This window comes from Eschrichtius robustus, chromosome 10 (assembly GCF_028021215.1).
Source record: "Eschrichtius robustus isolate mEscRob2 chromosome 10, mEscRob2.pri, whole genome shotgun sequence".
Classification (NCBI taxonomy): Eukaryota; Metazoa; Chordata; class Mammalia; order Artiodactyla; family Eschrichtiidae; genus Eschrichtius; species Eschrichtius robustus.
This window is the reverse complement of record NC_090833.1, coordinates 66,743,684-66,765,950: the sequence shown is the minus strand read 5'-3', so window position 1 is coordinate 66,765,950 and position 22,267 is coordinate 66,743,684. Positions and strand designations below refer to the sequence as shown.

Genomic DNA, 22,267 nt, shown 5'->3' with positions numbered 1-22,267 from the left:
CAAAACAAATAGATATTTTATTATTTCCTCAATTTTAAATGCAGATACACTAAGAGAAGAAAAAATGGTGCAGCAAAAAAATAAAAATAATTTTACAATGTTTCAGGTTCAGATCATGCTGAGTTCACTTGACTGTGGTGAAATTTCACCTAAAGTTCAAAGTTGGTCTTTTCCTCCTGATAATTCTCTAAATCATTTTTTCATTTTGAAACAATTTTAAAACTGATGTACAAGGAATAAAGATGCAGATGTAGAGAATGGACTTGAGGACACAGGGAGGGGGAAGGGTAAGCTGGGACGAAGTGAGAGAGTGGCATGGACATATATAAATAGATAGCTATTGGGAAGCAGCCGCATGACACAGGGAGATCAGCTGGGTGCTTTGTGTCCACCTAAAGGGATGGGATAGGGAGGGTGGAAGGGAGACGCAAGAGGGAGGAGAAATGGGAATATATGTATATGTACAGCTGATTCACTTTGTTACACAGCAGAAACTAACACACCATTGTAAAGTACTTATACTCCAATAAAGATGTTAAAAAAAAAAACTGATGTACATTTTTTCAAAAATATTTTTTCTCAAAAATATATTATAAAATTAATTTATTTTCATAAAATATTAAATAAATATTTTATCTAAAAGTAGAGGATACCCCAAAATACACTATACGTTCATTATTTACAAAAGCGAGCAACAAGCTTTAGGTCAAGCACTAAAAATCTACTCTAGCAATGCACCTATACCTCATATATTCTCCCTGCAGTAACTAGAATGAACTTTTGAAGATAAAAACATTGGCTTTCAGCCAAGATAGCACTGTGAGTACATGCATATCTCATTTTATCATGTTTCCCTTTATTGCACTCCACTGATATTGCATTTTTTTACAAATTGAAGGATTGTGGTAACCCCTGCATCAAACAAGTCTATCAATGCCATTTTTCCAACATTTGCTCACTTCATGTCTCTGTGCCATACTTTGGTAATTCAAACTCTTTCATTATTATTATATTTGTTATGGTGACCTGTGATGAATGATATTTGATGTTACCACTACAACTTGCTAAAGGCTCAGATGACAGTTAGCTGTTTTTAGCAATAAAATATTTTTTTAAGTAAGATATGTAAACTGTTGTTTTAGACATAATGCTATGCACACTTAACAGACTGCAGTATAGTGTAAACGTAACATTTATGTGCACTGGAAAACCAAAAAATTTGTGTGACTTACTTCATTGCAATATTCACTTTATTGTGGCAGTCTGGAACCAAACCCAAAGTATCTCTGAGGTATATCTATACTTCTTAAATTCCCATTTATTAAAAAAGAGTAATGATAGATATATAGGTGGGTGTGTGGGTGGATGTAAGAGAGAAAGAGAAAGAAAGAGAGAAGGAAACATGGAAGGAAAGGGAAATGAGAGAAGGGAAGGGAAGGCAGAAAATAACAGGTGTTTGCTGGGACACGAAGAAGTAGGAACCTTTGTGTGTTGCTGGGACTGTAAAAATACTCTCAAAAACAGTACGGGGGGGTTCCTCAAAACATAAAAAACAGAACCACCGTATAATCCAGGAATCCCACATCTGGGTATACATTCGAAAGAACTAAAAGCAGGGTCTTGAAGAGATACCTGTAAACCCATGTTCATAGCAGCACTATTCACAATAGCCAAGTGGCAGCAACCTAAATGTCAAATGAATAAACAAAATGTGCTATACACATAAAATGAAGCACAATGCAGCCCCCAAAAGAAAGGAAAGCCTGTCACATGCTACCACATGGATGAACCTTGAGGATATTATGCCTAATGAAACAAATCAGTCACAAAAGGACAAATACCAGATGACTCCACTTATATGAAGTATTTAAAGTAGTCAAACTGATACACAGAATAGAATGGTAGTTACCAAGGCCTAGGGTAAGGGAGCACTAAGCAGTTGTTATTAAAAAACAGAGTTGCAGGTCTGCAAGTCAACAAAGTTCTGGAGATCTCTTTCACAGCAATGTAAATATATTTAACACTACTGAACTGTACACTTAAAAATGGTTAAGATGGTAAATTTTATGTTATGTGTTTACCACAATAAACAAGGAAGGAAATTGTGACATATGAAAGAACATGGATGGACCTTGAGATAATTATGGAAAGCCAAGTAAGCCACTTACAAAAAATAATGTATGACTCCACTTATATGAAGAATCTCATAGAGACACAAAGCAGAATAGTGGATGCCTGGAGCTGGGGGGAGGAGAAATGGGAAGTTGTTTTTGAATATAGTTTCACTTTTGAAGGATGAAATGTTTCTGCAACTTGGTTGCATACCAATGTGTATATACTTAACACTGCTGAACTGTATACTTAAAACGATAAAACAGTCTAAATTTTATGTTATATTACTTAACCACAATTTTTTAAAAAAACCCTATGGAGAGGCCAAGATTTAATTAGATTAGACTGTGGAGCAATTTGTGTCCCAGGACATTGACAGAAACAATAGAAGAATCTAATCAGTCATCAGTTTTTGTAGGCCAACAGCTGGGTGTGATACCAACAGACATATTAACAAACATATTAACAGACAAATCAAGAGACAGACACATGAAAAGACAAATCAAGAGAAGAGACAGGGGCTTTCCTGGTGGTGCAGTGGTTGAGAACCTGCCTGCCAATGCAGGGGACACAGGTTCGAGCCCTGGTCTGGGAAGATCCCACATGCTGCGGAGCGACTAGGCCCATGAGCCACAATTGCTGAGCCTGCGCGTCTGGAGCCTGTGCTCTGCAACAAGAGAGGCCGCGATAGTGAGAGGCCCGCACACCGCGATGAAGAGAGGCCCTCACTTGCCGCAACTAGAGAAGGAAACGAAGACCCAACACAGCCACAAATAAATAAATAGATAAATAAATAAATAAAATTTAAAAAAAAAAGAAGAGGATCTCTTGAAATAAGAAAAATTGCTTCCTTAACTCATTCTTCCTTTAAAAAAAAAAAAAAAAGAGAAGAGACAGTGAAGGAGAGCCCTGCTAAAATCACAGGGTGAATGTGCACATGTCCAAGTCTGTGCTCTATGAAAAGCAACCATGAGAGACCGTTAACTGCACGGGAAACAGATTTCCTAAAATGGCCTAGCCAAAACATTAAAAAAACAATGAGCAAACGTCAAACAAGCCCTGATGTTACGGCAGTGAGGAACCAGTATCCAAAACTGCTACAGTGGGAATTCCCTGGCGGTCCAGTGGTTAGGACTCCACGCTTTCACTGCTGAGGGTGCGAGTTCAATCCCTGGTCATGGAACTAAGATCCCACAAGCCATGCAGCGCAGCCAAAAACAAAAACAAACACAAACAAACAGACAAAACAAAAAACAAAACCCCAAAACTGCTACAGTATATAATTTTATTTTTAACGTTTTTTGCTTTGAAACAGTTTTCTTTTTACTTTTAGATTTACTTTTATTAAGATAACATTGGTTTATAATATTATATGTTTCATGTGTACAACATTATATTTCTACTTCTGTATACCCTACAGCATGCTCACCACCAAAAATTTAGTTTCCATCCATCACCATACAGTTAACCCCTTTTATCCATTTCACCCACCCCACCACCACAACTTCCCCTGGTAACCACTACTGTGCTCTCTGTATCTATGTGTTTGTTTCTGTTTAGTTTATTTATTTTGTTTTTTGTTTGTTTGCTTTTTGTATTCCACATATTAGTGAAATCACACAGTTCTCCATCTGACTCTTTTACTTAGCATAATACCCTCAAGGTCCATACATATTGTCACAAATGGCAAGATTCCATCTTTTTGATGGCTGAGTAGTATTATATTCTGTGCGTGTGTGTGTGTGTGTGTGTGTGCGTGTGTGTGTGTGTATACCATATCTTCTTTATCCATTCATTGGTTGATGGGGACTCAAGTTGTTTCTATATCTTAGCTATTGTAAATAATGTCACAATGAACATAGTCGTGCATATATCTTTTTGAATTAGTGTTTTCATATTCTTTGAATAAATACCCAGACGTGGGGTAGCTGAATCATATGGTAGCTCTATTCTTAATTTTTTGGACTCTTCATACAGTTTTCCACAGTGGCTGCACCAATTTACATTCCCATCAAGAGTATCTGAGGCTCCCCTTTTCTCGACATCCTCAACAGCACCTGTTATTTCTTGTCTTTTTGATAACAGCTATTCTAACAGGAGTGAGCTGATATCTCATTGTGGTTTTGATTTGCATTTCCCTAATAATTAGTGATGTTGAGCATCTTTTCATGTGCCTGTTGGCCGTCTGTATGTCTTCTTTGGAAAAATGTCTAATCAGGTCCTCTGCCCATTTTTTAATTGGATTGTTTATTTCTTGAGTTGCATGAGTTCTTTATATATTTTGGATTTTACCTTTTATCAGATATATCATTTGCAAATATCTTTTCCATTCAGTAGATTGTCTTTTCATTTTGTACATGGTATCCTTTGCTGTGCAGAAGCTTTTTAGGATGATGTAGTCCCATTTGTTTCTTTTTGCTTTTGTTTCCCTTGCCTGAAAAGACATAACCAGAAAGACACTGTTAAGACCAGTGTCAAAGAGCATAATGCCTATGTTATCCTCAAAGAGTTTTATGGTTTCATGACTGACATTTAAGTCTTTAATCCATTTTGAGTTGATTTTTGTGTATGGTGTGGGACAGTGGCCTAGTTTCTTTTTTTTGCATGTGGCTGTCCAGTTTTCCCAACACCATTTATTGAAAAGGCTATAATGTCTTCATATATATATGTTCCTTTGTTGTATATTAATTGCCTGTATATGTGTGGGTTTATTTCTGGGTGCTCAATTCTATTCCATTGATCTATGTATCTGTTCTTCTGACAATACCATGCTGTTTTGATTAATATGGCTTTGTAGTCTAGCTAGAAATCATGGACTGTGATACCTCCAGCTTTGTTCTTTTTTCTCAGGATTGCTTTGGCTATTCAGGGTCTTTTGTGGTTCCATTATAAATTTTTGAAACATTTGTTCTATTTCCGTGAACAATGTCCTTGTGACTTGGAAACAGATTGAACTGAAGCTATATATTGCTTTAGGTAGTATGGATATTTTAACAATGCTAATTCTTCCAACTCATAAGCATAAAATATTTTTCAATTTATGTGTCTTCTCCAATTTCTAGCAACAATGTCTTACGGTTTTTAGTGTTCAGGTCTTTCACCTCCTTGGTTAAATTTATTCCTATGTATTTCATTCTTTTTGTTGTGATTATAAATATGACTTTTCTTAATTTCTCTTTCTGCTAGATCATTGTTAGCATATACAAACGTAACAGAGTTTTGTATGTTGATTTTATACCCTGCAACTCTGCCGTATTTATTTTTTCTAATAGGCTTTTTTGTGGAGTCTTTACGGTTTTCTCTATATAAAATCATGTCATGCACAAACAGTGAGAGTTTTACCCGTTTCTTTCCAATTTGGATTCTTTTTATTTCTTTTTCTTGCCTAATTGCTCTGGCTAGGACTTCCAATACTAGGACTTCCAATACTATGTTGAATAAGAGTGGCAAGAGTGGCCTCTTTGTCTTGTTGTCTTGTTCCTGATATTAGAGAGAGAGCTTTTAGTTTTTCACCATTGAGTATGATGTTAGATGTGGGCTTGTCATTTACAGCTCTCATTATGATGAGGTATGTTACTTTTATAAACATTTAGTTGACAGTTTTTATCAAAAATCGGTGTTGAATCTTGTCAAAATGCCTTTTCTGCATCTACTGAGGTAATCATATGGTCTTCATCCTTTTGTTGATGTGATGTATCACGTTGATTGATTTGCAGATGTTGAAACCTCCTTCCATCCCTGGGATAATTCCCACTTGATCATGGTGATGATTCTTTTAATGTATTGTTTTACTTGTCTTGCTAATATTCTGTTCAGAATTTTTGCATCTATGTTTATCAAAGATATTGGCCTGTAATTTTCTTTTTTCTGTGTGTTGTCTTTGTCTGGTTTTGGTATGAGAGTGATGTTGGCCTACTAAACTGAGTTAGGAATCATTGCCTCCTCTTCAGTTTTTTGGAAGAGTTTGAGAAGAATAGGTATTAAATCTTCTTTGAATGTTTGGTAGAATTCACTTGTGAAGTTGTCCAGGCCTGGGGAGCTTTTTGATTACTGTTTCAATTTCTATACTAGTTATATGGTCCATTCAAATTTTCTATTTCTTCATGATTCAGTCTTGGAAGCTGCATGATTCTAAAAATTTGTCCATTTCTTCTAGGTTGATCAACTTGTTGGCATATAGCGGTTCATAATATGCTCTTATAATCCTTTGTATTTTTGTGGTATCCATTGTTATTCCTCCTCTTTCATTTCCAAATTTATTTACCAGAGCCTTGTCTTTTTTCCCTAATGAGTCTAGCTAAAGGTTTGTTGATTTTACCTTCTCAAAGAACCAGCTCTTAATTTCATTGATTTTTTTATTGTCTTTTTAGTCTCCATTTATTTCCACTATGATCTTTATTATTTCTTTCCTTCTACTGACTTTTGGCTTCATTTGTTATTCTTTTTCCAGTTCCTTTAGATGTAAGGTTAGATTGTTCAACTGAGATTTTTCTTGTTTCTTAAGGTAGGCCTGAATGTCTATAAACTTCTCCCTTAGTACTGCTTTTGCTGCCTCCAACAGATTTTGGTTTGTCCTATTTTCCTTTCCATTCATCTTCAAATAAATTTTGATTTCTATTTTTTGTTGACCCAAAAGTTGCTTAGTAGCATGTTGTTCATTCTCCACATATTTGTGATTTTTCCAGCTTTCTTCTTGTAGTTGATTTCTAGTTTCATACCACTGAAAAGATGCTTGATATGATTTCAATCTTCTCACATTTCTTGAGACTTGTTTTGTGTCCCAATATATGGTCTAACTTCGAGAAAGTTTCATGTACACTTGAGAAAAATATGCATTCTGCTGCATTTGGACTGAATACCCTGTACAAATCTATCAAATCCATTTGGTCTAATGTATCATTTAAGATCACTGTTTCCTTGTTGACTTTTGGCTTGGATGAACTATCCACTGATGTAAGTGGAGTGTTAAAGTCCCCTACTATTACTGTGTTACTGTCAATTGCTCCCTTTAGGTTTACTAATAACTGTTTTATATATTTCGGTGCTTCTATGTTAGATGCATATATAAATATTATATCTTCTTGATGAATTGTCCCCTTTATCATTATATACTGTTCAATTTTGTCTCTTGTTACCTTTTTTGGCTTGAAGTCTATTTTGTCTGACATGAGTATGGCTACATCCACTTATTTTGGTTGTCATTTGCTTGGAGTATCATATTCAGTCCCTTCACATTTACCTTACATTTGTCTTTAGAGCTGAGATGAGTCTCCTGGAAACAACATATACTTGAGTCTTGTTCTTTAATGCATCCAGTCACTCTGTGCCTTTTGATTGGTGAATTCAATCAGTTACATTAAGAGTTATAATTGATAGATGATAACTAATCACTGCCATTTTACCTTTTGTTTTCTGGTTGCTCTATATCTCCATCATTTCTTTTTCTTTGTGTTTATGTCTGCCATTTTGGTTTGGTGGTTTTCTATGATTTTTTTCTCAGTTTCCTCGTTTATTTTTCATGTCTCTGCTCTAGATTTATGCTTTGTGGTTGATGTGAGTTTTGTCTAAAACGTCTCATGGATAAAGTACTCTTTTTACTGTTGATAGCATCTTATCTTCATTTACATATATAGATTACATCCTTTTCCTCTTCCCTTTTTGTTTTTGTTGTCTTGAATTATCCCTTTATACGTTGTGAGTTTGTTACCAAATTGAAGTAGACAGTTATTTTTTCTACTTTTCCCCCTTTAACTTTTATGCTATAATAAAGCATTTAAAAGCCAATTCTAATAATTAGAGTTTTCTGATTCTGTCTATTTATCACCTTGCTCAAACTTTTGTGTACTTTTTGCCTTTTTGTTTCTGGTAGAAGAGCACCTTTCAACATTTCTTGTAAGGCAGGTCTAGTTGTGATGAACTCTGAGCTTTTATTTATCTGGGAAAATCTTTATTTCTCCTTCATATCTGAATGATAACTTTGCTGGACAGAGTATTCTTGGGTGATAGTTTTTAATCTTTCAGTATTTTGAGCTTGTCATTCCACTCCCTCCAGGCCTGTAGGGTTTCTACTGAGAAATCTGCTGATTGCGTAATGGGGGTTCCTTTGTAGGTTACCATCTTTTTTTCCCTGGCTGAACTTCAAAATCTTCCTTTGTCATTGACTTTTGACAACTTTAATATAATGTGTCTTGGACAAGGTTTTTGCATTGAGGCAGTTAGGTGTTCTCTTAGCCTCATGGGCTTGTGTATCTAGTTCTTTCCCCGTGTTTGGGAAGTTCTCACCTATTATAAATAAATTCTCTGCTCCCTTCTCCTCTCTTCTCCCTCTGGGATACCCATTACCCTATTGTTGCCCTTCCTAAAAGAGCTGAATAACTATTGTAGAATTTCCTCATTTTTTATACCTCAATCCTCTTGCTTCTTCTACTGTATCATTCCAAGATTTCTATCTTTGAGCTCACTAATTCTCTTTTTTTAAATAAATTTATTTATATTTTTTTAATTTATTTTTGGCTGCGTTGGGTCTTCATTGCTGCATGCATGCTTTCTCTAGTTGCTGCGAGTGGGGGCTACTCTTCGTTGCAGTGCCCAGGCTTCTCATTGCGGTGGCTTCTCTTGTTGCAGAGCAGAGGTTCTGGCGCGCCAGCTTCAGCAGTTGCAGCACGCAGGCTCAGCAGTTGTGGTTCACGGGCTCTAGAGCACAGGCTCAGTAGTTATGGCGCACGGGCTTAGCTGCTCCAAGGCATGTGGGATCTTTCTGGACCAGGGCTCGAACCTGCGTCCCCTGCATTGGCAGGCAGATTCTTAACCACTGTGCCACCAGAGAAGTCCATCACTAATTCTCTCTTCACTATGGTCTGCTCTATATCCAATGCTTTCTAATGCATTCTTCATCTCATTTATTGAATTCTTAAGCTCCAGAATTGTTGTCTGGTTCTTTTTTTTTAGTTTCAACCTCTTTGGTAAATTATTCCTTCTGTTCATTAATTTTATTCCTGAGCTCGATGAATGCCCTTTCTGAGTTTTCTTATAGCTAGTTGAGTTTCTTCATGACAACTCTCTTGAATTCTCTATCAATCAGATTGCAATGTTCCATGACTTTTAAGTTTAATTTATGTGGAATTGTCATTTTCTTTCTGTGGTACAATGTTACTGTGGTTTTTCATGGTGCTTGATAAATTGTTCCTCTGCTGGTGCATGTGAAGTAGGGAACACCTTTCTGCTTGATTCTAGCAATTCAACAGGTTAGAAGTCTTTCTTTTGATTTCCAGTAGGTAGCGATATAGCACAAGTTTTGGGTTTCTCTTACCTGAGATGCCTCTGATTCTATTTGAGAGTCTGCACTTTCCACGCTCCACTGCCTCTGTCAGAGGTGTGGCCCTGTGCCTTCATTATTGTTTCTTGTGTCTGGGGTCATTGGTGCCTTGCTTCTGCCAGTGTCACAGTTGCTGCTGCCTGGGGCCCTTGGATGGTGGGCTCTTCCCTCACCTGGGATCCCAAGTTGCAGGTTCCACTACCATGGGGGAAAGGGAAGGGGGAGCCAGGGTCCTGCGGGTGCCTCTATGGTGTCCAGTGTTGTAAGTTTCCTGCAAGTGCCTCTGTGGTGTCCAGTGTTCTAAGCTCCACAGCTGCAGATGTGCATGTGAGGGGATGGAGTAATGGGTGCCTTAGCAGCTGGAGGAATGGGGTACCAGGTCCCACTACCACTGCTGCCCGGTTACTTGTGGCTGTAGTAACCATGTGGCCGGGAGGCTTGAGTCATGTGCACCACCTCCCCTGCCACTGCCAGGTTCTCTGGGGTTGTGGGCTCAGCTGCCATGGCTGATGGACCAGGACTTCAAGCATGCCTCTGCTGTTCCCTTGGTTCGGCCTCCTCCATGTGTTCCAGTCCACCCACCTTTAGATGCACAGATGTGTGGAATTCTCCAGCAACCTGATATATTGGACAGAGGCATCTTGTTGTGTTTTGGATGTTTTAGTGGTTGTAGATTGAAGGGGAAAGACAAAGATAACTTTTCATTCTGCTGCGGTGCTGAACTGACTCCTCTAAGCATATAATTTGAAATGTACATTTTTCAACAAAAAAATTACAACATGCAACGAAAAGGTGTCATTCATGCAAAGGAAAGCAAGCAAGCAATAGCAACTGCCCATGAGAGGATTCAGATACCAGCCTTCACAAAGACTTCAAAAGAGGCATTATAAGTATATTTAAAAAGTAAAAGAAAACCATGTTTTAAAAAGTATCATATCTTTTTTAAAAAGGTAAAATGACAATATCTCATCTGATGGAAAATACCAATAAAGTAATATAAATTGTTTTGAAACATCCAAATGGAAATTCTGATGCTAAAAAGCACAGTGACTAAAATGAAAAAAAACAAACAAAAAAAAACAAACAAAAAAGCCTCACTAGAAGAGCTCAACATTTAATATGAACTGACAGGAATAAGAACAAAAAACCTGAAGCTATATCAAGAAAAAAGAATAATACAAATTAATAGCCCCAGAGGAATACTGGACACCACTAAATGCACCAATATACGCATAAAGGGCTACCAGAAGGAGAGGCAATATTAAGGACAGAAAAAAATACTCAAAGAAATAATGGTCAAAAACTACCAAACAATGATGAAAAACATTAATCTACAAATCCAAGAAGCTCAACAAACTGCAAGTAATATTTATAGACACAGAGATCCACGAACAGACACATCATGGTAAAAATGCTGAAAGCCAAAGACACGGAGAAATTCTTAGAAAACGAAAGAGAAAACGACTCATCATTTCCAACAGACTTCAAAAAGATTAGCAACTGACTTTTCTTCAGAAATAATGAAGGATAGAGACAATGAGATAACATATTCAAAATGCTCAAAGTAAAACATTGCCAAAACAGAATACTATATCCAGGAAAGCTATCATTTATAAATGAATGCAATGGGTGACACCGGCAAAATGGAGAATATGCAGCTCCAAGCACTCTTGCAGAAACATGGAGAAAAACAGCAGAAACTGTTACAACCAATGTTGCAAAAACTCTAGAAAGCATTCAAAATTTTACAGTAACAAAGAAAATGCTGAACCAAGAAAAAAGCAACTTAAAAACTGGATAACAGATTTGTGAAGTTTTTATTTGCCCTTCCCCACCTTATTCTCAGCACACTAGCCATCTTAAAGCCAGGAATCTTAAGACAGTGTAATTCATATAGTGGCAGTAGCCAATGTTCCCAGTAAGGAATCCTTCCTGGTTTGAGAGAGAGCAGAACAAACTTTCCTAGCAAATTACTGTATGTGTCTGCTCTAATTTGTCTAGGGGTTACCTGAAGAAATAAAGTAAAGTGATTATCTCAGACCTGACTGGGAACACAGACTGGAAAAGTGGAGAATATGGCTCAAAAATGCCATAAAGTAAACTAATAAACCACAGATTCCTAGGGCAAAAGACGACTGGTTGAGATATTCAATACAATGCCTAAGTCATGGGACTAAACTCTGTAGGAAATTATTTGGGAAAATAAGACATTCAAAAATACTGATACATATGGGAGTGTTCTGAAATCCAAACATATGCTCATAGAAAGATGCATATTCACAAAACTCCAGAGCTACCCTATGCTTTCACTTTGGGATAACCCCTGAGCTTAGTGGAAGTCTGGAAAAGTATTAAAGGAATGCCCCATTGGAGAGCCAATCTACAAAGACTGGGGGAGAGATCTGTTCTGTATCTCTGTGTGTGTTTTTTTTCTATTTTTTGTTTTGTTTTGTTTTTGTTTGTTTGTTTGTTTTAGCTCCTGTCAGCCAAGGATAACTTCCATCACAACAGGAACAGACAAAAGCTAAAGGACAGAGACTTCAATGACTAAACAGAACAAGGACTAGAGACTGTGCAAAAGTCAATTGGAAGATAAAAAGACTACCATACCCTTCAGCAATTAAAGAAGCAGCAAAGTCTTGGGAAGGGATAGAATCTGATTTCCAGAGTTATAACATTATAAATTTGCTAACACAAATACCCAATTTTCAACAACAACAAAAAATCACAAGGCATACAAAGAAACAGGAAAGTATAGCCTATTCAAAGGAACACAAAAATTAACAGAAACTATCCCTGAGAAACCTCAGATATCAGATTTACAAGGCAAAACTTTAAAACAACTATCTTAAATATACCCAAAGAGCTGAAGAAAAATATGTAAAAAGAACTAAAGCAAATCAGAAAAACAATGTATAAACCAAAAGAATATCAATAAAGAGCTTGAGATTATAAAAATCAATCAAACTCTGGAGGTAAAAAGTATAATAACAAAAATAAATAATTCACCAGTGGGTTCAACAACAGATGTGAGCAGGCAGAAGAAAGAATCAGCAAACTAGAAGACAGAACAAGTGAAATTATTGAATCTGAGCAGCAGAAAAAAAAGAAGAATGAAGAAAAGTGAAGAGAGCCTATGAGAACAGTGGGACACCATTAAGCAGACCAATATATACATTAAGGGAGTCCCAGAAAGAGAAGAGACAGAAAAAGGGGCAGAAACAACATTGAAGAAATAAGAGCCAAAAAAGTCCCAATTTTGATGAAAGATATGTATCTATAAAGCCAAAGACCATAACAAACTCCAAGTAAGATTAACAGAAAGAGACCTACACTAAGATACGCTAAAATCAAACTTATGAAATTCATCCAAAAACAAGGAGAGAATCTTGAAAGTAACAAAAGAGAGTGACTTGTCACATACAAGGGATTGTTAATGAGATTAACAGCTGATTTCTCATCAGAAATCATGCAAGCCAGAAGGCAATGGGATGATATATTTAAAGTGTTGAAAGAAAAAGAAGTCAACATTGAATTCTATAACCAGCAAAACCGTCCTTCAAAAATTTTACATTCACATATAAAAGCTGAAGGAGTTCATTATTAAATCTAATGTACAAGACATGCTAATGGAATTCCTTCAGATAGAATGTAAGAATACATAATGATAACTCAAAGCCATATGAAGAAATAAAGGCTCCAGTAAAGGTAAATACATGGTCAAATATAAAATTCAGTACTGTTTTATATTTGGTTTTAACCCTACTTCTTTGGGAAGAAGAAGTAAATCACACATAATTTCAGAGACAAACATAAAAAATTATAAATCTATATTATAGGGCACACATTTTATAAAGATGTCACTTGTGACAACAATAACTTGAAATGGAAGGAAAAAGCAATATAGCAGAACAGTTTTGTATGCTACTGAAGACAAGTTGGTATCCACTGAAATTATATTGTTATAAGTTTAGGATGTTAAATGTAATCTTCAAGGTAACGACAAAGAAAATATCAATAGAATATACACCCCAAAATGAGAAGGGAATCTAAATGTGCCATTACAAATAATCAACTTAGCACAAAGGAAGACAGTTATAGAGGAAATGAGGGACAAAAAAATCTATAAGACATACAGCACACAAGTAATAAATCGGCAGAAGTTAGTCTTTACTCACTAGTAAGTACTTTAAATGTACATGGATTAAACTCTCCAATCAAAAGGCAGACACAGAATGGATTAAGAAAACATTATACAACTATGTTTTTAAAAGAGACTATCATATCCAAAGACACAAAAAGATTGAAAGTGAAAGGATGAGAAAAGATATTCCATGAAAATAATAAACAAAAGAGAGCTAGGATGGACATAAGAATATTGGACAAAATAAACTAAGTCAAAAACTGTTATAAGAGACAAAAGAGGACATAATATATTGATCAATGAGTCAATTCATCTAGGTGTAACCACTATAAACATACATGCACCAAAAAACATAGCCTTAAAATATATAAAGTATAGAATTGAAGGAAGAAATAGAGTTTTACAATAATAGTTGGAGAATTCAATAGGCCACTTTAAATAATGATAGAACATCTATATAGATGGTCACTAAGGATACAAAGAGCCTGAAAAACACTATGAACCAAGTATACCTAACAGATGTATATGGAACACTCTACCTCAAAACAGAAGAATACACATATTTCTTAAGTACACACAGAACATTTGCCATATCAGACCATATGTCAAGCAATACAAAAGCTCATAATAAACTTAAAAAAATTAAAATCATACAAAGTATCTTTTCCAACCACAGTGGAATGGACCTAGAACTCAGTAACAGAAGGAAAACTGAAAAATTCAAACTATATGGAAATTAAACAATACACACTTAAACAGCCAATAGATCAAAGAAGAAATCACAAGAGAATCAGAAAATATCCAGAGACAAACGAAAACAAAAACATAACATGCTAGGACCTCTGTGGTGGCGCAGTGGTTAAGAATCTGCCTGCCAATGCAGGAGACACAGGTTCAAGCCCTGGTCCAGGAAGATCCCACATGCCATGGAGCAACTAAGCCCGTGTGCCACAACTACTGAGCCAGCGCTCTAGAGCCCACGAGCCACAACTACTGAGCCTGCGTGCCACAACTACTGAAGCCTGCGTGCCTACAGCCCATGTTCTGCAACAAGAGAAGCCACTGCAATGAGAAGACCGCGCACCACAATAAAGACTATCCCCCACTCGCCTCAACTAGAGAAAGCCTGCATGCAGTAATGAAGACCCAACGCAGCCAAAAATAAATAAATTTTTTTTTAAAAAACGCATAACATGCCAAAACTTACAGGATGTAGCAAAGGCAACGCTCAGAGGGAAACGTATAGCTGTAAATGCTTACACTAAAAAAGGTGACGTATCTCAAATCAATAATGTAACTTTATATTTTAAAGAAACAGAAAATAGCAGAGTGAATCCAAAGAGAGAAGAAGGAAAGAAACAACGAAGGTTATTGTAGAAACATTTTTAAGGGAATAACTAAACAATATAATCAACTAAATCAAAAGCTGACTCTTTTGAAGAGAACAACAAAATAAACTAACATTTAGCTAGACTGACAAAGAAAAAAAGAAAAAGGATATAAGTAACTAAAATCAGAAATGAAAGTAAAGACACTACTACTAACCATACAGAAATTATAAAGATGACTAGAGAATACTATAAACAGTTGTCCATCAACAAATTAGACAACGTAGATGAAAAGCACAAATTCCAATAAACATACAAAATACCTAAACTAACTCAAGAATAAATAGAAAAATCTCAAACCCATAATAAGCGAAGGGGTTGAATCTGTTATCAAAACGTCCCAACACAGAAAATTCCAGGACCAGGTGGTTTCACTGGTGAATTCTACCAAACATTTTAAAAGAATTAATACCAATCTTGTTCAAATTCTTCCAAAAAAATATAAGGGAGGGAACACTTCCTAATTCATTCTTTAAGGCTAGCATTATCTGATACCAAAGCCAGATAAAGATAAAGATATCCCACCAGCATAAGGTTGGTTTAACATCCAAAAATCAAGTATGGTAATATGCCATACCAATAAAATGACAGACAAAAACCACATAACCATTTCAATAGATACATAAAAAGCATTTATTTGCCAAAACCCAATACCCCTTCATGATAAAAAATAACTAACTAGGAATAGAAGGGAACTTCCTCAAACTGATAAGGTACATCAACAAAAAAACTCAGCGCTAATATCATACCTAAGGGTCAAAGAGTGACTCCTTTCCTCCTGAGATCAGAAGAAGACATAGAGGTCCACTCTCTCTCTTTTCTATTTAACTTCATACTAGAGGGTCTAGTCTGGGCAACAGGCAATAAAATGAGACAAGAGACATACATATTAGAAAGGAAGAAAACTAAAAGACATACATATTAGAAAGGAAGAAAACAATCTATACTTACAGATGACATGATCTTACACATAGAAAATCCTAAGGAATAAACCTGTTTAGGTAGGTTGCAAGATACAAGATTAATATACAAAAATTAATTGTGTACCTTTACATTAGGAATGCACCATCAAAAAAGAAAATTAAGAAATAATTCCACTTAGAATAACATAAAAATAATTAAATATTTCAAAATATATGTACCCAAAGAAATACAAAGTTATAGTCTGAAAACTATAATACATTGTTGAAATAAATTAAAGAAGTTTCTAAATAAATGAAACATCCCATGTTGATGAATCAGAGTTATAATATTACGATGGTAACACTCTCCATATTGATCTTCTGATTCTATACAATCTCTATCAAAATCATCTCAGCTTGCTTTTTTTTGCAAGAAATGGAAAAGCTGATTCTAAAATTCATATAGAAATGCAAGACACACAGAATAGCCAACCTTGAAAAAGGAAGAATAAATTTGGAGGACACACAAATCCCAACTGCAAAAATTACTGTAAGTCTACAATAATCAATGTAGTGTGGCACAGGCATGAGGATAAATGTATAGATCAAAGGAACAGAATTGAGGTCCAGAAATAAACCCTTATATTTACAGTCAACTGATTTTCGATAAACATGGTAGGATAAATCCAGTGGGGGAAGAATAGTCTTTTTTAACAAACGGAGCTGGCACAACTGAATACACGTGCAAAAGAATGAAGCTGGATTCCTATCAAACATCATATTCAAAAATTAACTCAAAATGGATCAAGATCTAAATGTAAGAAATAAAACTCTTAGAAGAAAACAAAAGTGTCCATCTTCATGATCTTGGATTAGGCAATGGTTTCTCAAGATGCATATCTGAGATGCATCTGAGAATGCCCAAAAGCATGGGCAACAAAAGAAAAAGTAGATAAATTAATTATCAAAATTTTAAACTTTTGTGTTCAAATACTACCATTAAGGATGTAAAAAACAACTCAGAAAACTGAAGAAAATAGTTTCAAATTATATCAATAAAAAGAGACTTGTATCCAGAATATATGCAAAAGAAATGATTTCACATTTCTTCAAAGACATGCAAATGGCCAATAACATATAAAACGATGACCAGAATTTTTAGCCATCAGGGAAAAGCAAATCAAAACCACAATGAGATGCCATTCACAACCACAAAGATGGCTCCAATCAAAAAGACAGACAATAACAAGTGCTGACGAGGACAAAGAGAAATCAGAACCCTTAATAACTCCTGTTTGGAATGTAAAATAGTACAGCTGCTTTTGAAAACTGTCTGACAGTTCCTCAGAAGCTTAAAAACAGAATTACCACATGACCTAGTAATCTCTCTCTTTGGTATGTACCTATGAGAAATAAAAATGTGTGATGTATACACAAAATCTTGTACACAGATATTTGTAGCAGTATTATTCATAACACAAATGTCCTTCTACTTGAGATAAATGAATAAAATGTAGGATATTTATAGAATATTATTAAACTATAAAAAGAATGAACTACTGATACATGTTACAACATGGATAAACCCTGAAAACATTATTCTAAGTGGAAGAAGTCAGTCACAAAAGATCATATACTATAATTTCATTAATGTGAAATGTTTAGAGCAGATAAATCTATAAAGAGAGAAAGGCCATAAGTGGTTATCTTGGGCTGCAGAGCTAAGGATAAATGAGGAGTGATTGTTAAAGGTTACAGGACTTCTTTTGGGGATGATGAAAATGTTCTAAAAGTAATTTTGATAATAGTTGCACAACTCTGCATAAACTAAAAACTATTGGCCTGTACACTTTAAATGGATTAAATGTATGGTATGTGAATTATACCCCAAAAGGAAAGAAAGAGGCAGTTTTCTTACTGACAATGTGATTATATAACTTAGAAAAATCTAGAAAATGTACACATTTTTTGAACTAATAAGACATTTGGGGAAAATTGTTGAAAAGAAGCTCAAGATAATTCAGTAATATTGCTGTCTTCTAGAAATAATTAATTAAAAATATAATTTAAAATATTATTCAGCAAAAAAAATTATTTAGCATAAAACAATATTTTAACATTAATATTAATAGCTAGGAACAAATCTAATAAAAATGAACAGTACCATTTTAAGAAAATTACAAAACCATATGCCACATTCTTAAATAGCAGGATTATAATTCTTCCAAAATTAATTCATAAATTAGATGATGTTCCAACCTGCTTTCTAACAGAATTTTTCAGTAAAACTAATGAAATGATCCTTAAATATTATTAGATAGTGAAGAGGCACATATAGGGCCCATGACTTATAAAAAGAAGAATAAAGAAGTAGATCACCCTACAAAATAATGAGTAAAATTCTAAAACTACAATACCTAAAACCATGAAAATAATAGGAAGTCCAGAAACAAACCCAAACACACCCATGGAAACTTAGAGATGTGAGAGAGACTGCATCACAAATCAATAAACTACTGAATAAATGGTGTGGAACACCACACCCAAAAATGAATTCTAAATAGATTAAAATTTTTAGGGTAGGGAATACTTCAGAATATAAGACTTCTAAAACAAAAACATTAGAGAAGAAAATAATAAAAATGACTCTATAAAAATTCACAAATTTTTGAATGTTTAATTCATCTTATTCAAGACTCACTGAACAGAAGGTATGTGTAATATCTATATATATTTTAAAGTATTGCTATCTAGAATAAAGAATGCTTACAAATTAATAAGAAAAGATAAGCACTCTAATAGAAAAAAGAGTCAGAACTGTAAATCACAGAATGGACTATTTGAATGGCAAAGAAGGAAATGAAATCATCATCAAAAAATCATGTAGCTATGATTAACACAAAGAAGTACCACTTACCCTTATGACACTACCAAACTGCTTAAAGGCTGTAGGGAAGCAGAAACTGATATAAAAATAAGAAAACAAATGTGCCAGAATTCACTTCTCTCAATGGCTCAGTCATTCCCTGATTGTGCACTAACAGAATTACTGTATGTATTTCCTTAAATATCTGCAATGAATAGATTCACACACTCAGAAAGACAAATCCTTAAATAATCAGGCACACATGCATACACTCACACACACGTATAGACACAAATATCCATTCTTACAATATTTTAATAGCTATATATATATGTGTGTATACTTATGTTATATATTCTTCTTAAGCATGTATACATAGAGGGACTATCATATTTACTAGCACTAAAATTTGTTTCAGGCCTTTTCAACAAAATCTATGTTAAAAGAGAAACCTGAAATTCGATGGGAAAAAATGAACAAAAACATTCTCAAGACCAAGAGAAAGCTACAAAAAAATATTATTTTGAAAAATAACTGATCAAAAAGGATATAAGAATATTATAAAGATTGATTGTACCTTTTATCTTCTATAAAAATAAAATTTTACGATGAATAAGGCCCTCTCAAGCCAAAGAAACACATATAAAACACATGTGAGTATTTTTTAACTGTTTTGTGTTTTTACATAGTTTTTAAAGGACCTGGAAAATACAGTATTAAAACTATACTGCAATGAATCCTAGTTATATTTATAAATTTAATCCCTAACTGAAAAAAGCCAAAATTCATAATTCTAAATATGTTTTTTCAAAACATGTTTTATTTCAAAATGCAATAGCCTTTATTTTTTAATGATTACATTTTAGATAAGTATTTGAAGTCAGTTTCCTGCTTTGCAACATCAATTTTTAAAAAGCTGTGGGTCTTAACTGAAGGAATATAAATTAATGCTAGTCCCCACTGGTGGATATGAATATATAACTTGTTATTTAAAGAAAATAACATGTAATAAACTTCCTATAAGAAGTTAGATCCAAAATAACAGCACGGATTCCATTCTAATTGCATACCTTTATTTTTGCATCAATGCTATACTTTTCTTTTCTCCAATGTGCTTCCTGTTTCCTCAGTTTCTCCAGGTCATTTAACAGGTCAGCGCAGTGGGTACTTAATTTCTCATTTTCCTCCTTCATATTTTTTATAACCAGTCTGTTTTGCTCTTCCTTATTCTGTACACACTCCTTAGTGTCCTGTAGAACAGTACCACAGGGGCCAATAAAAAAAACAAAATGAAACAAACCAAAAAACAGGTGAGAACTAATCAGCAAATATAAACTGTGCAATTTTACCCCCACAGCAGCTTCTATATTTGATGGCCAAGGTCACCTGTATACTTTTATTGGCCTCTTTTCATGCAGGTGGATGGGTCATATTTTTTCACTGGATGACAGCTTTGATGAGTACACATTTGCAAAGAGCCCATTAATTGATCAAGCTGCCTTTGATGCTGTCCCCAGCTATTTTTGAGACCCACACAGACATATCCTTCCAGACCTGGGTTTTATCAATTAATAATGCCAGTCCCATCAGAATCTAATTACAAGAAGCCACATATTCACACTCTTACTTTCTTAGCACCATTTCCATCATTAACTATTTATCTGAAAGTTATAAGGCTTAGAGTCTTAGCTTTAAAGCATCTTTCTCAGAGTTTTTGCATGTGAGAAAACTGTATGGTACAGCAGGGCCTAAGGCAATTTTTCCTCCAAGCTTGTCACTTTCTGTGCCACAAAGGCTGACAAAGCTTTAAGTAGGACTTCAAAGAAAGTACTGTAAAACTATGTACAAGTCAACACACCTTAACTTCTTGACTTTTATCTTTAAATTTCTTCTGCAAGTCACTGAATTCTTTCCTTAAGAAAGCATTTTCTTCATCTACTGCAATCTTCTGTTTTACAAGGTCATTTATTTCCTGTTTTAGTCCTGATTCTCTCTATGGAAAAAAGCAAAATTACTGATGAGCTGGTATTTCTAAGAAAAAATAATTTTATGTAAAAAGTTTTAGATTTTGACTGATAATATTAGAATTAACTACCTTTCATAATAACATCCATTATCATAATACTCATTTCCTATGACATGCCCAGAGATTTTCAAGTAAAATGTGCAAATATGGTACTGACTTACTAGTTTAAGATGAAGAACCCATAAAAACTGGATACCAAATATTAAGCCACATACAGAAAGCAAACTTTTTGGATTTCTGTGTGTTATAGGAAAAAAATGAAATTTTTTTAATTCTAATTAAAGAAAATGCTTATGTAGCTAAGATAAGAATTATCCTCTATTTGACTATCATTTGGAAGAAAACATTTTTTAGACAAATGAATACAGTTTTGTGAAAGCATAAGCAATTTTAAAGAATGAAAAATGGAAAGTCTGTCTTGATACAAAAAGTATCTTGCTCTGTAGAAAGAATATTCAGAATATTAAAACTGCCATAATTTTTAACTGAATATTCTTCTCACCTACCAGAGTAAATGATAGCTAATCGGAGGATGTAGCCATGACTCAATTCTTAGTTTCCCTCTTTCAAATCTTTACAGCTTTTCCCTCAGAAAATTTACCCACTCTCTTGGCTTCTGATCTCATCTGTCTGAAAGACTACCCAATCCATAATCCAGCCCTGACTCTTTCCCAATCACCAATCCCACATTTCCAGTTTTCTCTAAAATACCTCCATCTGAATTATCTGCTGCCACCTCGAGTCAACATGCTAAAACTGACATCCATGTCCTGATATTAACTCTTTACTAAACTTACTCAACTTTTGTCAACCCACTCATTTTTTCAACCAATATCTGAAACTAGTATCTCTTAAATTTTTTTGCAGTGTTTAATTTAGAATTTCTATTTTATTTAAACATTATTAAATTCATACTTGATATATGCTTTGTTATATTTTACCTTTATTATATATAGTAAGAACTACATTATTTTTTTTAATTCTTATTGGAGTATAGTTGATTTATAATGTTGTGTAAGTTTCTGCTGCACAGTAAAGTGAATCAGTTATACACATACATATATCCACTCTTTTGTGCTCTTTTTCCATATACGCCATAATAGAGTATTAAGCACTGTGCTACAGAGTAGATCCTTATTAGTTATCTATTTTATATATAGTAGTGTATATATGAAACTTTTATTTCATCTCTGTGTACACTGGGTCATGAAGTAAAATGTATTTTTTTCAGTGTGGGGATCATATTAATAAAACATTGCTCTTGATTATTTATATTAAGAGGTGGCATTACTAGTTCTTGGCTATATGCACTTCAAGAGTTCTCATAGCTCCACATGTGCACCAACATGACGCTCAAGCTTGGTAAGTTTTTACAAATGAGGTATAAATGGTACCTCATATTAGTTTTAATTTTTATTTCCTATTTTAATTATTAGGGCATATCAAAATGTGTTTGACATCAATCAAACAGCATAAAAACAGATGCATAAACATGGCCCATCCACAATTCATAG

General features: G+C 34.5%; 1 protein-coding gene across 5 annotated transcripts in view; it reads right to left on the bottom strand.

Moving 5' to 3' along the window:
* The window catches only part of CNTLN (centlein), a 333,334-nt gene that overhangs the window by 211,682 nt on the left and 99,385 nt on the right, over nt 1–22,267 (bottom strand). For all 5 annotated transcript variants that reach the window (XM_068552481.1, XM_068552482.1, XM_068552485.1 and 2 more), the window contains exons 4-5: nt 20,586–20,720; nt 19,798–19,977 (exon numbers count right to left, since the gene is read on the bottom strand). In XM_068552481.1, the coding sequence (XP_068408582.1) occupies nt 19,798–19,977; nt 20,586–20,720 (315 nt within the window). The remainder of the gene's footprint in view (nt 1–19,797; nt 19,978–20,585; nt 20,721–22,267) is intronic.